We start from the raw sequence: 13,649 nt of genomic DNA, 5'->3' as shown, positions 1-13,649 counted from the left end.
TTGGTTTATGTTTTAGAAACTGTGGTTTTCTAGAATGATCTTACATGGGACTGGAGGTTCAGAAGCCTTTAAAGATAAGCCAGTTTCTAGTGCTATTTATTTACTGATCTGAACTCATGCAATAGTTTAAAATAAGCTGATAATTAAAAAAACAAAGCTAATGTATCAACAACAAAAGGAAACCTAATCTCAGTAAACTGATAATAAAATGTGAAAAAACAAAGAAAAAGCAGTATTCTTTGGCCATTTCTTTTTCAGATTATAAGTCAGTTTCCCCTGATCTGGTGGCCCTGAGGTATGGCTAGTACAACTCGTGGCATGCCAAAACCGCGGTAGACTACAGCGCGCCCGACGAAAGCGCGTACGTGACGTCATCAGCAGCGCGACAAATAAAATTAAAAATAAATTAAATTAAAATTAAAATAAAATTAAAGCAAGTTGATTCACATAAAGGTTAGGGTTAGGGTTAGGGTTAGGGTTAAGTTAAGGGTTAGGGTTAGGTTTAGGGTTACGTTAAGCGTTAGGGTTAGGTTTAGGGTTAGGTTAAGGGTTAGCGTTAGGTTAAGGGTTAGGTTTAGGGTTAGGTTAATGGTTAGTCTTAGGGTTAGGTTTAGGGTTAGGTTTGGGGGGGTTAGGTTTAGATTTACGCATTAATTTTAAGTTTACCGCTCACAGCGTGCTGTTTTCGTCGCGCTGTGATGACGTCACGTACGCGCTTTCGTCGAGCGCGCTTTAGTCTACCGCGGTTTTGTGGTGGAACCAGTACAACTAACGTGGGTCAGAATTTCCAGTGGATATTTGGAAGATGTAGTCATTTAAAATTTATCAGATTTATAACTGTTATAATCTTGGAAAGGGGGGTTAATCTGCCACTGATTGACAATATGGCCACATCTACCGTGCCATTAGTGGCAGATTAAAGCTTACTAGTGCCCTAAGCACTGACAAATCTTGGTGCCCACCTCCTTTGTATATATTGTACAAATCTTCATTGCTTTTTCTTTCTTTCTCAACTTTGTGGTGCCCCTTTGAGCCAGGTGCCCTAAGCACATGCTTAGTCTGCTTAGTGGTTAATACATCACTGCATGCCACTAGTGTTTTTCAAACTTGGAACTTTAAAATGTGTGAACTTCAACTCCCAGAATTCTGCAGCCAGCGAAACTGCTTTGTGAATTCTGGGAGTTGAAATTCACAGATCTTGAAATTCTCAAGTTTGCAAAACTCTGCACCAGATAGTAACTTCCAGGGTAAAATAAATACAATCAATTGATTTTTGTTTCATTTGCTTCACTTTTTTTTTAAAAAAAATGTTTATATTTTGGTACCCATGGCATTGCATGGGATCAAGAAGTTACTAATACCTATTCTAAGAATAATGAATTCTTAGTCGAGAATTTTCTCGACTCTAGTTTGCTTTTCCAGCTGATATCCAGCATCCAAGGATGTACATGGTGCTTAAGGCTAATTCTCCTTGAGATAAGTCAATCCCATTGTAAGAAGCCATTTGCACAGATTTGGAATGGTTTTCAACTAATCCTTCCTTCTTCCCTTTATCTGTCCCATTTTGACTCTGATCCTTCTGATGTAGAGCTCTGAACCTACATATACAAAAAATGGGATAAAAGTGATCAGATAAGTGAAGCGGCTAGAATTGGTTACTAAAAACAATCTTATGGATTGATGAATAAAAGATGCACAATCTACAAAGAGAAGGAATCTTGAAAGCCTGGGTACCAAAATAATAGCAGAACATGCTAAGCAGTTTTCCTGAAGAGATGGAATTCTAAGAATAGGCCTCAGGATGGAGAGTACCTTTTCTAACGTCAGTGTTGTTGTTTTGGCTGATGGGAGAGAGAAGAAAAAAAAGATAGAGAACAACCTAGCACCAGACCTGGATGGTCTAGACCAGTGGTCTCCAACCTTGGCAACTTTAAGACCTGTGGACTTCAACTCCCAGAGTTCCTCAGCCAGCAAAGCTGAAGTCCACAGGTCTTAAAGTTGCCAAGGTTGGAGACCACTGGTCTAGAACCAATAAATTAAAATTTGGAATTGGAACTCTAACTGGAATCTCCATCAGAAATGTGAAAAATAAACTAAGGAATTCTAAGAGTTGAAATCCAGACATTTCAATGTCGCAACTTTGAGTTTTGCTTTAAGGGATTTCTTTCTTCCAATTTTCTGGCTTTCAGCTGATATTTCAAAGGGATATTGTAAAGTCCTTCTTTGGGACAGATTAAACTTCTGTGAAATGCTATTTTACAATTTGATCATGGGCATTCTGACCAGTCCCTTTTATATTGATTCTTTAGGTTTGCATGAGACGCTTGCCCTCCTGACCTCACAGCTGAGGCCTGACTCCAATCATAAGGAGGAGATGGTATTCCTGAGAGACATTTTTAGTGAGAGAAGCCTCAGCTGCTTAATGAAAGTAAATATTTTTCTGTAGAGAAAATCTTTCTGTTAGCTTCCTAGTTTTCCTCTTTGCCTGATATTCAAACTTGGGGCCCAAAACTGGACAACTTGATGTGTGAATATGCTACACTGCATGTTTCTGAGCACACACAAAGTTTTGTGAACTCCCACAACATACATTCCACAGCTCCTCAAAGGTACTTGGCTTCGCCTACTTTGAGTTTTCACCCAAGCCGTAGCCTTTTGCTTGCTTATTAATAGTAAAGATTTTACATAACTTAGGGTCCAATGGTGTAATAAGAAAGTGGTGGAAACTAAGTGCCAGAATCTATCAGACTTTTAGAATATGGTGTTGTCTTTTCTTTGTGGCCTATTGACTGTAATAAGCAAAATATGGGGTAGTGGTAATAGGAATCAAGATAGCAGCATAATTAAAGCCCTCGCAGGATTCTCAAGCCCTCAATTGAGCATCACATGAGTGTCCATGAGTGTCCAGGCCTCAATTATCCTGTTGTCACTATCTATTTGTGGGTTTGTTTGTTTTTTACCCCTATCCCATCCCTGTAGAAGTTTCTGATGAACCCTGGAGAAACAGCTTTAGTTGGTCTAAAGCTCTTCTGATGTTCTTAGGATGTAATCAGTGAAAGATGAATAATGCAAACCTTTCCACTTCACAACATACAATTTACTGCTTGAATGCACAAGTGATTATATGCATTGGATTTGGAAATATTTGGAAAACAAAACATGGGATAATTCTTTGGTTTCTTATGACCATGAATGGGAAGTAACATTTTCTGAAGAGTCGAGAAATTGAAATGATTTACAACAGCATGGACAAGTTATTAACACACACCCCCCCCCCCGCAAATGATGGGGAAGAAACCAATTTGGAGTTCTGCTTAAATAAAAGGCTACGGCTATTTAACTTTTCTTGTAAAATAAGAATACTTAATCCAATCTGATTGAAATTTGACAACCTCGATACTTGCTGGTGTTTTTGCCCCACACGCATGATAGAATTGCTGAAAATAACTTGTCAATTGGATGGAAAACACTTTAAGTTGTGGGCATAGAAAGCTGGGGTTTAATTGAAAATAGTGAAACTTGGACTCCTGAAAACAAATGTATTATTCACGAATGAAAAGGAAAATGCAATTGAGAGGAATGAAACGTTAAGAGAAGCTAGTCAATTGCTTTTTTTCTTATCATTCCTCTGGTTCTAATCGCATAGATGTTTTGTTAGCATATCAGATGGAAAGAATAAAAGTTTGCCAGTGAAATAATTCTTGATTTAAAGATGCTAATTAAATGGAAGGTTTAATGGTTAATGGGAGGAGGGGATGCCAATTAAATGAGAGTGTCTGTTAAATCCAGGTGGGCCTTTTTGCATGTGTGTTTTATGTTTATACATTTTACACATATGTAAACTGACATGTTTATATATAATCCTTAACTAGAACTTACGATTATGGTTGAAAGTAATCATATTTGTTAATTGGGCCATCACATGACACCCCCCCCTTTTTTTTTGCAGTGGTGGTTAAGTGAATTAGATGGTGATAAAGAGGACCCTGTAAATGTGGGCTAGTTGCTGAGTTTTGAAAGTCTGGCCATGTGGCTGTAGGGAAGGGGTGACCATTGGAACTTTTTCAGGATCTGTCATAATTTCGAATGGTGGCTAAGCCACAGGTTGTAAGCCAAGGAATATCTGAATGTAAAATTTATATAAAATGTATATAAAATATCTACCAGGATTTTATGCATGTGCACCAGGATGCAGTATGGCTAGATTTTGTCTGTTTTGGCCAAGTTTGGTAAACAAGGTCTGTAAAATCAAAAGTTCACGGAAGTTGTTTACAAGGCTATTACATTATAGCTGTTTCATCAAATGGAAGAGTTTGTACTATTCTGTCAACATAAATTTGCAGTTTAGCATCCTGGTGAGTTGGAGTTAAATATGCAAAGCAAAAACAACAATTTAGATTTAGAGGGGTAGCATTTTAGTCCACAAATAATTGTGCTCAAATTCCTGTTTTTAAACCAATTGTATCTTGCTGTAAATGCATCTACTTGTGAAAGTGTCTTCTTTTTTTTAAACAGACAAACACATTGAATCTCTTTGAAATAAGCTTCATAATAAAGCTTGCATTCAAGGTCTTTGCTCACACTTTGAAAGGAAAGAAAAACACTATAATATATAGATTTTGTTTGTTAATCTCTGCAGAACTTGGGAGACTATATTTTCAGTTAATAACAATTGACAGAAACACTTTTGGAAGAAACACATTTCCTCCAAAACACATTTCAAAAGAAATACAAGTACATGAATTCTGTTTCTGAAGCATCAATCCCTATTGTTGATTTTTATACTGTACCAACAGTGCATAGTTGTTCTTTAAGAAACGTATAATTCTTTATACGTTATGGGTTATGGGTGATGAATTGTTACAGGAGATGTCAATTTTTTCAAACTGTTAGTCCAATTTGGAACTGGGAAGTATGCTGTAGATTGCCATAGTGCAGGTTGTGGGCAATCAGAGAATACCCAGAAGGCAACTTGTTCTGTCTCAACAATGATGAGTTTGGCTAAGAAATTGTGTGCAACCTTCTGGGGATTATTGTATGCTATACCAACAGTCCATAGTTCCTATAATTCTTCGTATAATCCACAGAAGCCAAATTATGTATTTGTTCCTTCATAAAACAAAATATTAAATTCATGGCATGCCCAAGGAATGCCCAGGGAAAAGACTGAAGGACTCGTGAGAAATCTAACAGTGTAGTATGTGAAGTTCAAGGAATCTAATCAATATTCAAAGAATAGAACTAATATGGGATTGGCCAAATGCGTGACCAAATGTTTATCTCCCTGATTAGCATATATGAGATTATAGTCTGGTAAAAAATCTGGGAATTTGGGGGATTTCACAATCCTTTTAATGAGGAGTTGAGGCACCCGAACTTTTGTACAGATGTTTTCAGGTCGTTGCAGTTCAGAAAGTGGTCAGAGCCTTGCATGAGAATTTCATTTGAGTGAATTTTAAGTGGATGCAACATTTATTTAAGCCTAACTAAAATTAAATACAATTAATTAACCAATTATTATTAAATATTACATTATAATTATACATTATATCTTAATTACAGTTATATATTATTATACACACAGTATTACAATTATTATCCCATATGATTTATTGACCTAAACTGAATTAATAAAGAACTCAGAACCATTAATATGCAATTCTTATATGTTAGTAATTTTTCTGTATTACTTTTAAAAATCACAAATAAATAAATACATGGAAACTCATAACTCAGGGAGAAACTCTGAGGCTCTGGAGGATTATTCACACCATAAAATCTTTGCCTTTGGGGACAGAATATGGTTTTTTTTTCTTGTTTTCAAAGAGGCACTGAGTGTTAGAGAGGGGATCCCTCCTCCCACTCCCATAACATCTGGCCAGCCTGGCATCTGCTGTTTTCCCACCTCCCAGAGTTTTCGTTTTCAGTCCTGCCATCTCAGCCCTCAAGCATCCTGTGCTATGAAAATAAAAATTGCAAGAGCCATCAGGCAACAGATGCTGCTGTAGCCACATAGATTTTTTTTAAAAAACCTGTTATGTTCTAGCCAACATATAGATTCCCAAAACTGATTGTCTGAGATTAAAATGAGAAATTGGAGCAAGCTTTTCTTTTCCACAGTCTCACATGTTGGATATTTCATTTGATTGAAGTAAATCATTGTCTTGAAAGAGTCTGTTTCCTAGATAGCTGCAACCACTGGATGTTTTGTACATGTGTGCATGTGTATATTGTCTGTTCTCTGTTTCAGATTCATGAAAAATTATGCCATTATGAACAACACAGTCCGGTCCCAGTACTGCATAGTGCCTCTGCTCTCGCTGAAGATGTAAGTTCATCTGGGAAAGGGCAAAGGGACGGAAACAGAATGAAGAGTTATCTTTAATTTGCCATTTTTTTCTCTGAACTCCAATTTTGCAGTGTTAAACTTGCCAAGGCTGAAAAACATTGTTTAGAGGACAGCTGTGAGGTTGCAGGATGAAAGATGTGGTGGTGATCCTTTTCACCTCAAATGGCATAATGTGGGAGATCACTCTGGATCACTGCCTTAATATTAGGGCTGGAGGAAATTACTAGATGGCACAACTTAGAGGAACTGATGCACAGTTGATAGTTTTGGGCTCGCTCACTCTGGTGTTTGCCAGTTTTGAATTGCTTCCACAAAATGGCCTATTCTGAATTGTTAGTGAAATAGCATTGGCTGTGGAGGAATTCTCAGAATTTACAGTACGTCCATTATATTCTTCTTCGCTCTTTCTTTGTGAGGTATCTTAACTCAGCATTAGAAAATATTCTGCATGTTCAGAAAATATCAGCATGCTGCTTTCTTCTGCAAGGCTGAACATGATGTTACCAGTCAGGAAGTAAATCCAGACATTGCCATTTTCTTTTCCTTTTTGTGACTGGATGACTATCTTGAAATTCTGAGACCATATTGTGGTAATGCTCTCACAAAATGCATGGAAGTACAAAGACTTTGTCTCCCTGCAAAAAAGGTTTTCCTAGGGCAGGGGTCAGCAACCCACGGTCCTGGAGCTACATATGGCTCTTTCATCCCTCTGCTATGGTTCCCTGTCACAGTTGGCTCCACAATTGATAAGGCTTTCAGTTAGGGCAGGTAGAGGAAAAAGGAGGAGACTCTATGGTGGTAGGTGCTAGGAGGAGACTCTATGGTGGTGGTGGGAGACTGGACTTCTTAGTCAGCAGATCAAAAAGGATGCGCTAGGAATAGACTCTATGGTGGGGGAACCGGACTTCCGGTTAGCTCCAGAATTGGGGGGGCTTTCGGTTAGGGCCTTTCTGGCTCTTTGAGTGTTTAAGGTTGCCGAGGGGAAGTGACTAGTCAAAACAAATGTGAATCAAAAGACAAACTAGTAAATCTGCTCTCAGTTGTCCTTTATGGATCTCAAGGATGAACTCAACCACCTTCAGTTCACTTATGCCTTTTTCTAGATAGAGGAGCATTGGGCTGCCATCGCCCACCCACGAAGTAAAGCGCTGGGCTACAGTATCACCCACCAGTTTAATGGTGGAACGTAGTCTGGATTCCCAGGGAGGAGGGAGGGCATGCCAGAGTAGCAAAAGACAGAGAAGTTTGTGTGGGAGAGAGTTAAAATAGCTTTTCCTTTGGCGTTCTCAGAATATTTGTTTAATGGAGTAAGTAGCCTTCTTTAGTTTGGTAAGGTTTCTGTCTGTAGATGAGGGACAATAAAGGAAACTGCTTAGAACAAAGGTGTCAAACTCAAGGTACTTAGATTTGGCCTCCAGAGTCACCCTGGAAACAGTGAAGGACTGGCCCGTGGTGCCTCTGCCAGCGAAAACGGCGCTCGGAAGGGCTGTGTGCAGCCCACCGAGCTCTGTTTTCATTGGCAGAGAGAGCTGCAGGAGGCCGTTGTGGTTGAAAACTGATGTTGAGCTGGCCACACCCATCCTGGCTATGCCCCCCCCCCGGCTCCACCAGGTCAAACACAACCCTGATGCGGCCCTCAATGAAATTGAGTTTGACACCCCTGGCTTAGAAGAACCCCAGTATGTCATTCTTGGTTTCTGGGCTTTGGTATTCTTAGAATATTAGTGAAACATTTATAAATGGAGATTGCTGTAAGTAATTGCTTTACTGCAGTAGGCCTGCTTCCAATATTTGGTACAAGTCAGCTCCATTATGTTTCTCTGGTCCTTTTTAATTTTATGTATGTTTGTAGGATGATACAAGGGTTGGACTAGAAGATCTCCCATGGCCTTTCCAGCTCTGTTTTTCTGTAATGCTGATACATTTTAGGGCTTCTTCTCTGGATGTATGTTCTTTTCTAGAGTGTGATCCTAAAATTAGCAAACAAATCACTGGATGTATGATCAGAAAAGCGTTTGTTGTCTGGTCTGTTTTGTTTGTGTGTGAATTTCTGTCTTTTTTCTTTTTCTTTTTATTAAGGTAATGGAAGAATTGCAGACTGCACCAATGAATAATGATGAAAAGGAACTGCTTCAGCTACTCTCAACTCCTCATCTCAGGGTAAAAGGCTTTCTTATCTGTAGCTGAAGGAAGGGCTGCTGGTGCAAGCATTCAGGTCCTTTGGGTATTGCGAGTGAGAACTGTGGCTTTAGTCATCTTATTTTTATCGGTTTTAGACATTTGCCACCACTTAACATGTAACAGGCTAAAACTGATTCCTGCTGCACAATGTCACAGGATTTTCAGAAGATTTTTTTTTATCCTCTGCCTGCTGTGAGGATGGGATTGCTAGTCAGTGAGAATGGATAAAGAATAAAATGCTTACAGTATTTAGCCATAAAGAAATCGTTTGGAATTAATATTTGGCGCATAGTATGGACATCAAAGGACTGGTTGAGAATGATAATTATGCTCATGGTCTATTTTGTTAGGAATGTCAGCTCTGGGGCTGCAAAAGTGACCACAAGAAGGCAGCAAAGAGACACTGAAACATTTAATTCTTTGCTGACAACTATTGCCTATCCAGATTTTTGCAACGTAGATCGATAAATCTCTCGGTGTATTCATCCATGCATCCATCCGTCCGTCCGTCCATCCATCCGTCCACTCATCCATCCTTCTGTCAAATAGATCAGAGGTCCCCATCCCTGGTCCAATGCCCGATACTACACTATGGCCATGCAAGCAGTGGGTGAGTGTGCAAAATGATTACATCTCTCCACCACCACCATCACTGCCTGTGGTCAACAGAGCCAGAAAAATTGGAGACCACTGAAATTGACCAAATGTGGAAACCAAAGACATGCAAGCTAATATTACTTTTATTACAAAGTTTCAATAACAGTCTGAATGGGCTTCCCCTTTCCTTCCTCCCTGCTTCCCTTTTTCTTCATGAGAAATAGTGAGCTTCATGTCTAAGATGCTTACTCAAATTACACTTCTGGCCAAGACTCCGATTTCTTTTATCTTGCTGTTGTTGGTTGCAGTTCTTCCTCTTGTTCCTCCAGATGATTCCTTATGCCCATTATATGTTCCCATTTTGTAGTGGGGAAATTATTTCTAGAGTGAAAGGGTGCCGTTACCCTACCCTCCAATAGCCTCCATCTTTACTTGTATCAATTTTTCAATGAAAGGGAAGGATCTAAGAGGAGGTGCTTGATCTTGTTTACTTCAGGCATCCCTTCGACCCCTATATGGGATCTGCAGGAGCTACGTCAGAGAAAGCTACTTCTTTTTTCAATTCGGGGAGCGAGAGAGTCCATAGATCATCATGCCAGGAATCCATTAATTTGTAGTAGAGTGTGTGAGAAAGAGGCTGAGTTTTAAATATCAGATTACAGGTAGTCCTCGACTTATGACCATTCATTTGGTGACTGTTCAAGGTTGCAATAGCCCTGAAAAAGTGACTCGTGACTATTTTTCACACTTATGACCATTGCAGCATCCCTATGATCACATGATCAAAATTCTGACCCTTGGCAACCAGCATATATTTATGCTGGCTGGGGAATTCTGAGAGTTGATGTCCGGACATCTTCAAGTTGCCAAGGTTGAGAAAAACTGATCTAGCGGGTTGTGTGATTGGGATCCTCTGACAAGCAAAATCAATGGGGTGGCCAGATGCACTTAACTGCCATGAACAACTGCAGTGATTCGTTTAACAACTGTGGCAAGGTCATAAACTGGGGCAAAACCTACTTAACCATTGTCTTCAGAGGTGGTATTCAGCAGGTTTTGACCAGTTCTGGAGAACCGGTAGTGGAAATTTTGACTAGTTCGGAGAACTGGTAAATACCACCTCTGACTGCCCCCGCCCCCATCTATTCTCTGCCTCCTGAGTCCTGGCTGATCGGGAGGGAATGGAGATTTTACGGTATCCTTCCCCTGTCACTCTCACCAAGCCATGCCCACCAAGCCATGCCCACAAAGCCACGCCCACAGAACTGGTAGTATTTTTTTTAAAAAATCCCACCACTGATTGTCTTGCTTAGTAACAGAAATTTGGGCTCAGTCCTCATAAGTTGAGGACTACCTCATTTGCACTTTTTTGTGGCAGTAGCAAATCAACTGATTTGTATGGTTTCATTCTTAATTTGCTGCCCCGCTGTCTCTGAGATTTCTGCCCAGCCTAGTCTAGGTGGATCTAAAAAACGAAGTATCAGGACCTCTTGGATTTACAGTCAAATCCCAGGCAAAGAGCTTCTAGAATTAATCCATTTTGTATGTTAACAACCCCTCCCCCAGGAACATTTGGCTTAAGTTTAAGGGGTTCATGGTTTTTAAGGATGCTTTATGCTTCTGTAAGCTGTAAGGCATCCGTTGCATTCCCCAAACATTTTCCTAACCCTCCAGAATAAAGATGGGACTGAAATGTTCAGCTATACTCACTTTTGGAACATGGAAATGCTGCGCTGGGATGGATGAGGGATGTGCCAGTAGGTTCAGATTGCCCATCCCTCCCCAAGGAAACCAAGACACATGCTGGCTAGGAAATTTGGATGTTGAAGTCATACATGTTAAAGTTGCTAAGGTTCTAGCTGTGGTTGCCTGAAATGGCTGCTTCGCTTTGGCTGCTACAGAAGGGCTAGCCATAAGAAGAGAGGGGTAAAGAGCAACTTGTGACTCTGGGCCTGTAGGCCATAGGAGGTTTGTGTTGGGGAAAAATACAATCGGCAGTGCCTGACACCAGAAAGATGACAGCATTTATGCCAGGCAAATATTCAGGAGAATATTCCAGAGAGGAGGTCGGCTTTTCTCCAGCCACCCAGCTATGGGAAGCTCCACACCATGAGCAGGGAGTTATGCACTGGCAGCTTTCTCAGGGTTCCCAGATACCAAGATCCATGTGTGGGGCTTAAATGGTGGCTGCGAATGCTTCCCTTTTTATGGCACATGCTTACAAAATAAGCAGGACTGAATTGCAACACTGCATCTGCTATCTTGTCTTTTTGACATTCCTAAATGTTGGAGGTCTGCCCTACAGATCCATTTATCTGCATTCCGGCTGATTTTCTAGTAGTGAGAAAGACATAGGAATGTATGACTCCATGCTCAGGCAATATCTTGCTACTCATATTAAAGCCATTCTGCCTGAGATTTCCCTCCCCCTCAAAAAATGCTTTTTAGTGCTCTTAAGGTTAATGGGTAATTCTATCCTGAATTCTGCAATATAGTTATCCCCTAAGGTTTTTATTCTGGGTCTTTAATATCTTGCATGGTAGAAAAGTAAAATAAAGCTTTTAATAACTTACTCTACTTCAGAAGATGAATAGGGAAAGGAGAGATGATGGGCACGAAAGCTTTTTTTTAAAGCATAAAATGCACTTTGCACGTGCTCCGATGATAGGAACTGAAAGCTGCTAAGCTTTGGGGTTTTTTTTCATCCTTTGCTAACCTGCAATTTTACTTACCTCCCCCTGCAACCTTGTTGATGTGTATTTAAACTCTTCGCTTCTCAGGTTCAGATTCTCTCTCTCTGTAACAGGAATAGTTGTTCCCTCTTGTTATCATATCAGAACTTCATTCTCCGATTCCAGAAGGGAACATTTTCCTTTCCTTCCCATTAGATTTGAATATTCAGATAATAAACAGGGTTTTAATGAGTGTGTTTTAATAACTTTTACTGACTAAGAAACAGAAGACAAAGGCACTCGAATTGCAGAGGTCTATTATAAATTCAGAATCTACTAGTTTAAAAGAAAGCCTGTGCACAAAAGAATTGAAAATTAAGAGGGATTACATTTAATACACCCAATGAAGAGCTCTTCTCCACTTGGCTGGGGATGGGAGTGGGTGGCAGACGTATGTAATTATGCAGCTGTATTTATCTGAAATATAAAAAGTATATGTTTACATAAGACCCATAAACTGCAAAAATGGGTATCCTGGGGTTCATGAGCCACAGGCAGGCCACGGCATCCTGGGGGTGGGTGGGGGTGGCGCGGGGGGAAGGACCACCTCCTTTGACTCTTTTTTTTTTTTTTTTGGCTTTTAGTGCTTTTTAGAGAAAGGAGATATTTAAATCAACCAGTCAGGGAACAGAGAACTATTTCAGGTCATGACAATAGAAAAATTTGAGAAGCCCTGATAACCAATCTGCTAAAAATAATTGTGGGTTTAAAACCTTGGAACATGCATACTGAATAGAGAGGGGAAGGTACTTAGATTTTGTAGGAGAAGATCTTCATCCTGAATGAGGATTATGAGAACTTTGCTTAGATACCTAAGCCTGGTTCTAGTTTAACCCTCATGAAGGTGCTTCCCCCACATCCCTGAGACAGAAGGACACCATATCACTTCCGCAAACCATTGCCTGAAAATGGCAGTCTGTTTACTGTACCTGTGCTGTGAGGCCGGAAGAGTTACTGCAAAAGATGTTATTTTCTATGCGGTGAATGAATCTATGGGCTGGAGAAAAGCAGTGCTTTGGAGCAGACACGGAGATCCAAAGTTCTGAGCTGTATAAAAACACCGAAAACAACGGGTCATCTCTCGTTGCAAGCATTGGGAGTCCTCCCACTGCCCCTTTTCCTTGCATGTTTCTCAGTTCTGTGAGCAAAGGCTCTCCAACGCTTTTGGCTGGGACAAGGTGCTGAGAATATTTACCTTCTCCTTCCCTTCTCCATCATTCCTTATTATGCAGCAGCTAGTCTGCACCGAACAGACTGGCTTCCAGCAGTTAGTTTATTTGGTGCAGTGCCTCTGCCTTTCAAAGATCGCAGTCCTCTCTTTCCCAAACGTTTTCTTTCCAAAATGTCTACTGTCAGCAAGTGATACTCACGGGAATGGAACCCTTTGAAAACACAGGGGATGTAACACGGATGAACGTATTCAGGTGTGCTGACTACGTTCTGTGCAGACTTAGCCAACCGTGGCAGACAGCCTCCCTTCTCCTCCTAGGCTTTTCTTCCTCTCTGTCTTTGATCTCCCATGGGACTCCTACAGAGCCCTTTGATTTGTATACTGATGGGAATATCAATTCCTTATGTATGCACTGTTGATCTTTCATGAGATCAGTATTCCTCCGGGCAAAACTAAGGAAAGGAAAAGAACAGGCGGGTATGACGAGGTTCAGTTCTTTCTGGCAGCCAGAACAGAAATGACCAAAGAAGAGGAGAACTTGCAGCTGGGCGAAGGGACAGTCCTGCTCCAGGCCAATTACAGTAGTCCTCAACTTATGATCACAATTGGGATGGGACTT

The 13,649-nt window shown here is 40.4% G+C and overlaps 1 protein-coding gene across 2 annotated transcripts in view; it reads left to right on the top strand.

Annotated features, from left to right (window-relative positions):
• Positions 1-13,649, top strand: part of MPP3 (MAGUK p55 scaffold protein 3) — an 85,936-nt gene that overhangs the window by 11,914 nt on the left and 60,373 nt on the right. For both annotated transcript variants that reach the window (XM_014052992.2, XM_087713635.1), the window contains exons 3-5: positions 2,310-2,428; positions 6,251-6,328; positions 8,429-8,509. In XM_014052992.2, coding sequence (XP_013908467.2) covers positions 2,310-2,428; positions 6,251-6,328; positions 8,429-8,509 — 278 coding nt within the window. The remainder of the gene's footprint in view (positions 1-2,309; positions 2,429-6,250; positions 6,329-8,428; positions 8,510-13,649) is intronic.

The sequence above is a fragment of the Thamnophis sirtalis genome, unplaced genomic scaffold (assembly GCF_051295495.1).
Source record: "Thamnophis sirtalis isolate CommonGarterSnake01/CBP01778 unplaced genomic scaffold, rThaSir2_p1.2 scaffold_4, whole genome shotgun sequence".
In the NCBI taxonomy this organism is placed as follows: Eukaryota; Metazoa; Chordata; class Lepidosauria; order Squamata; family Natricidae; genus Thamnophis; species Thamnophis sirtalis.
The sequence above is the reverse complement of the archived record's forward strand: the minus strand, read 5'-3'. Positions and strand labels throughout refer to the sequence as shown.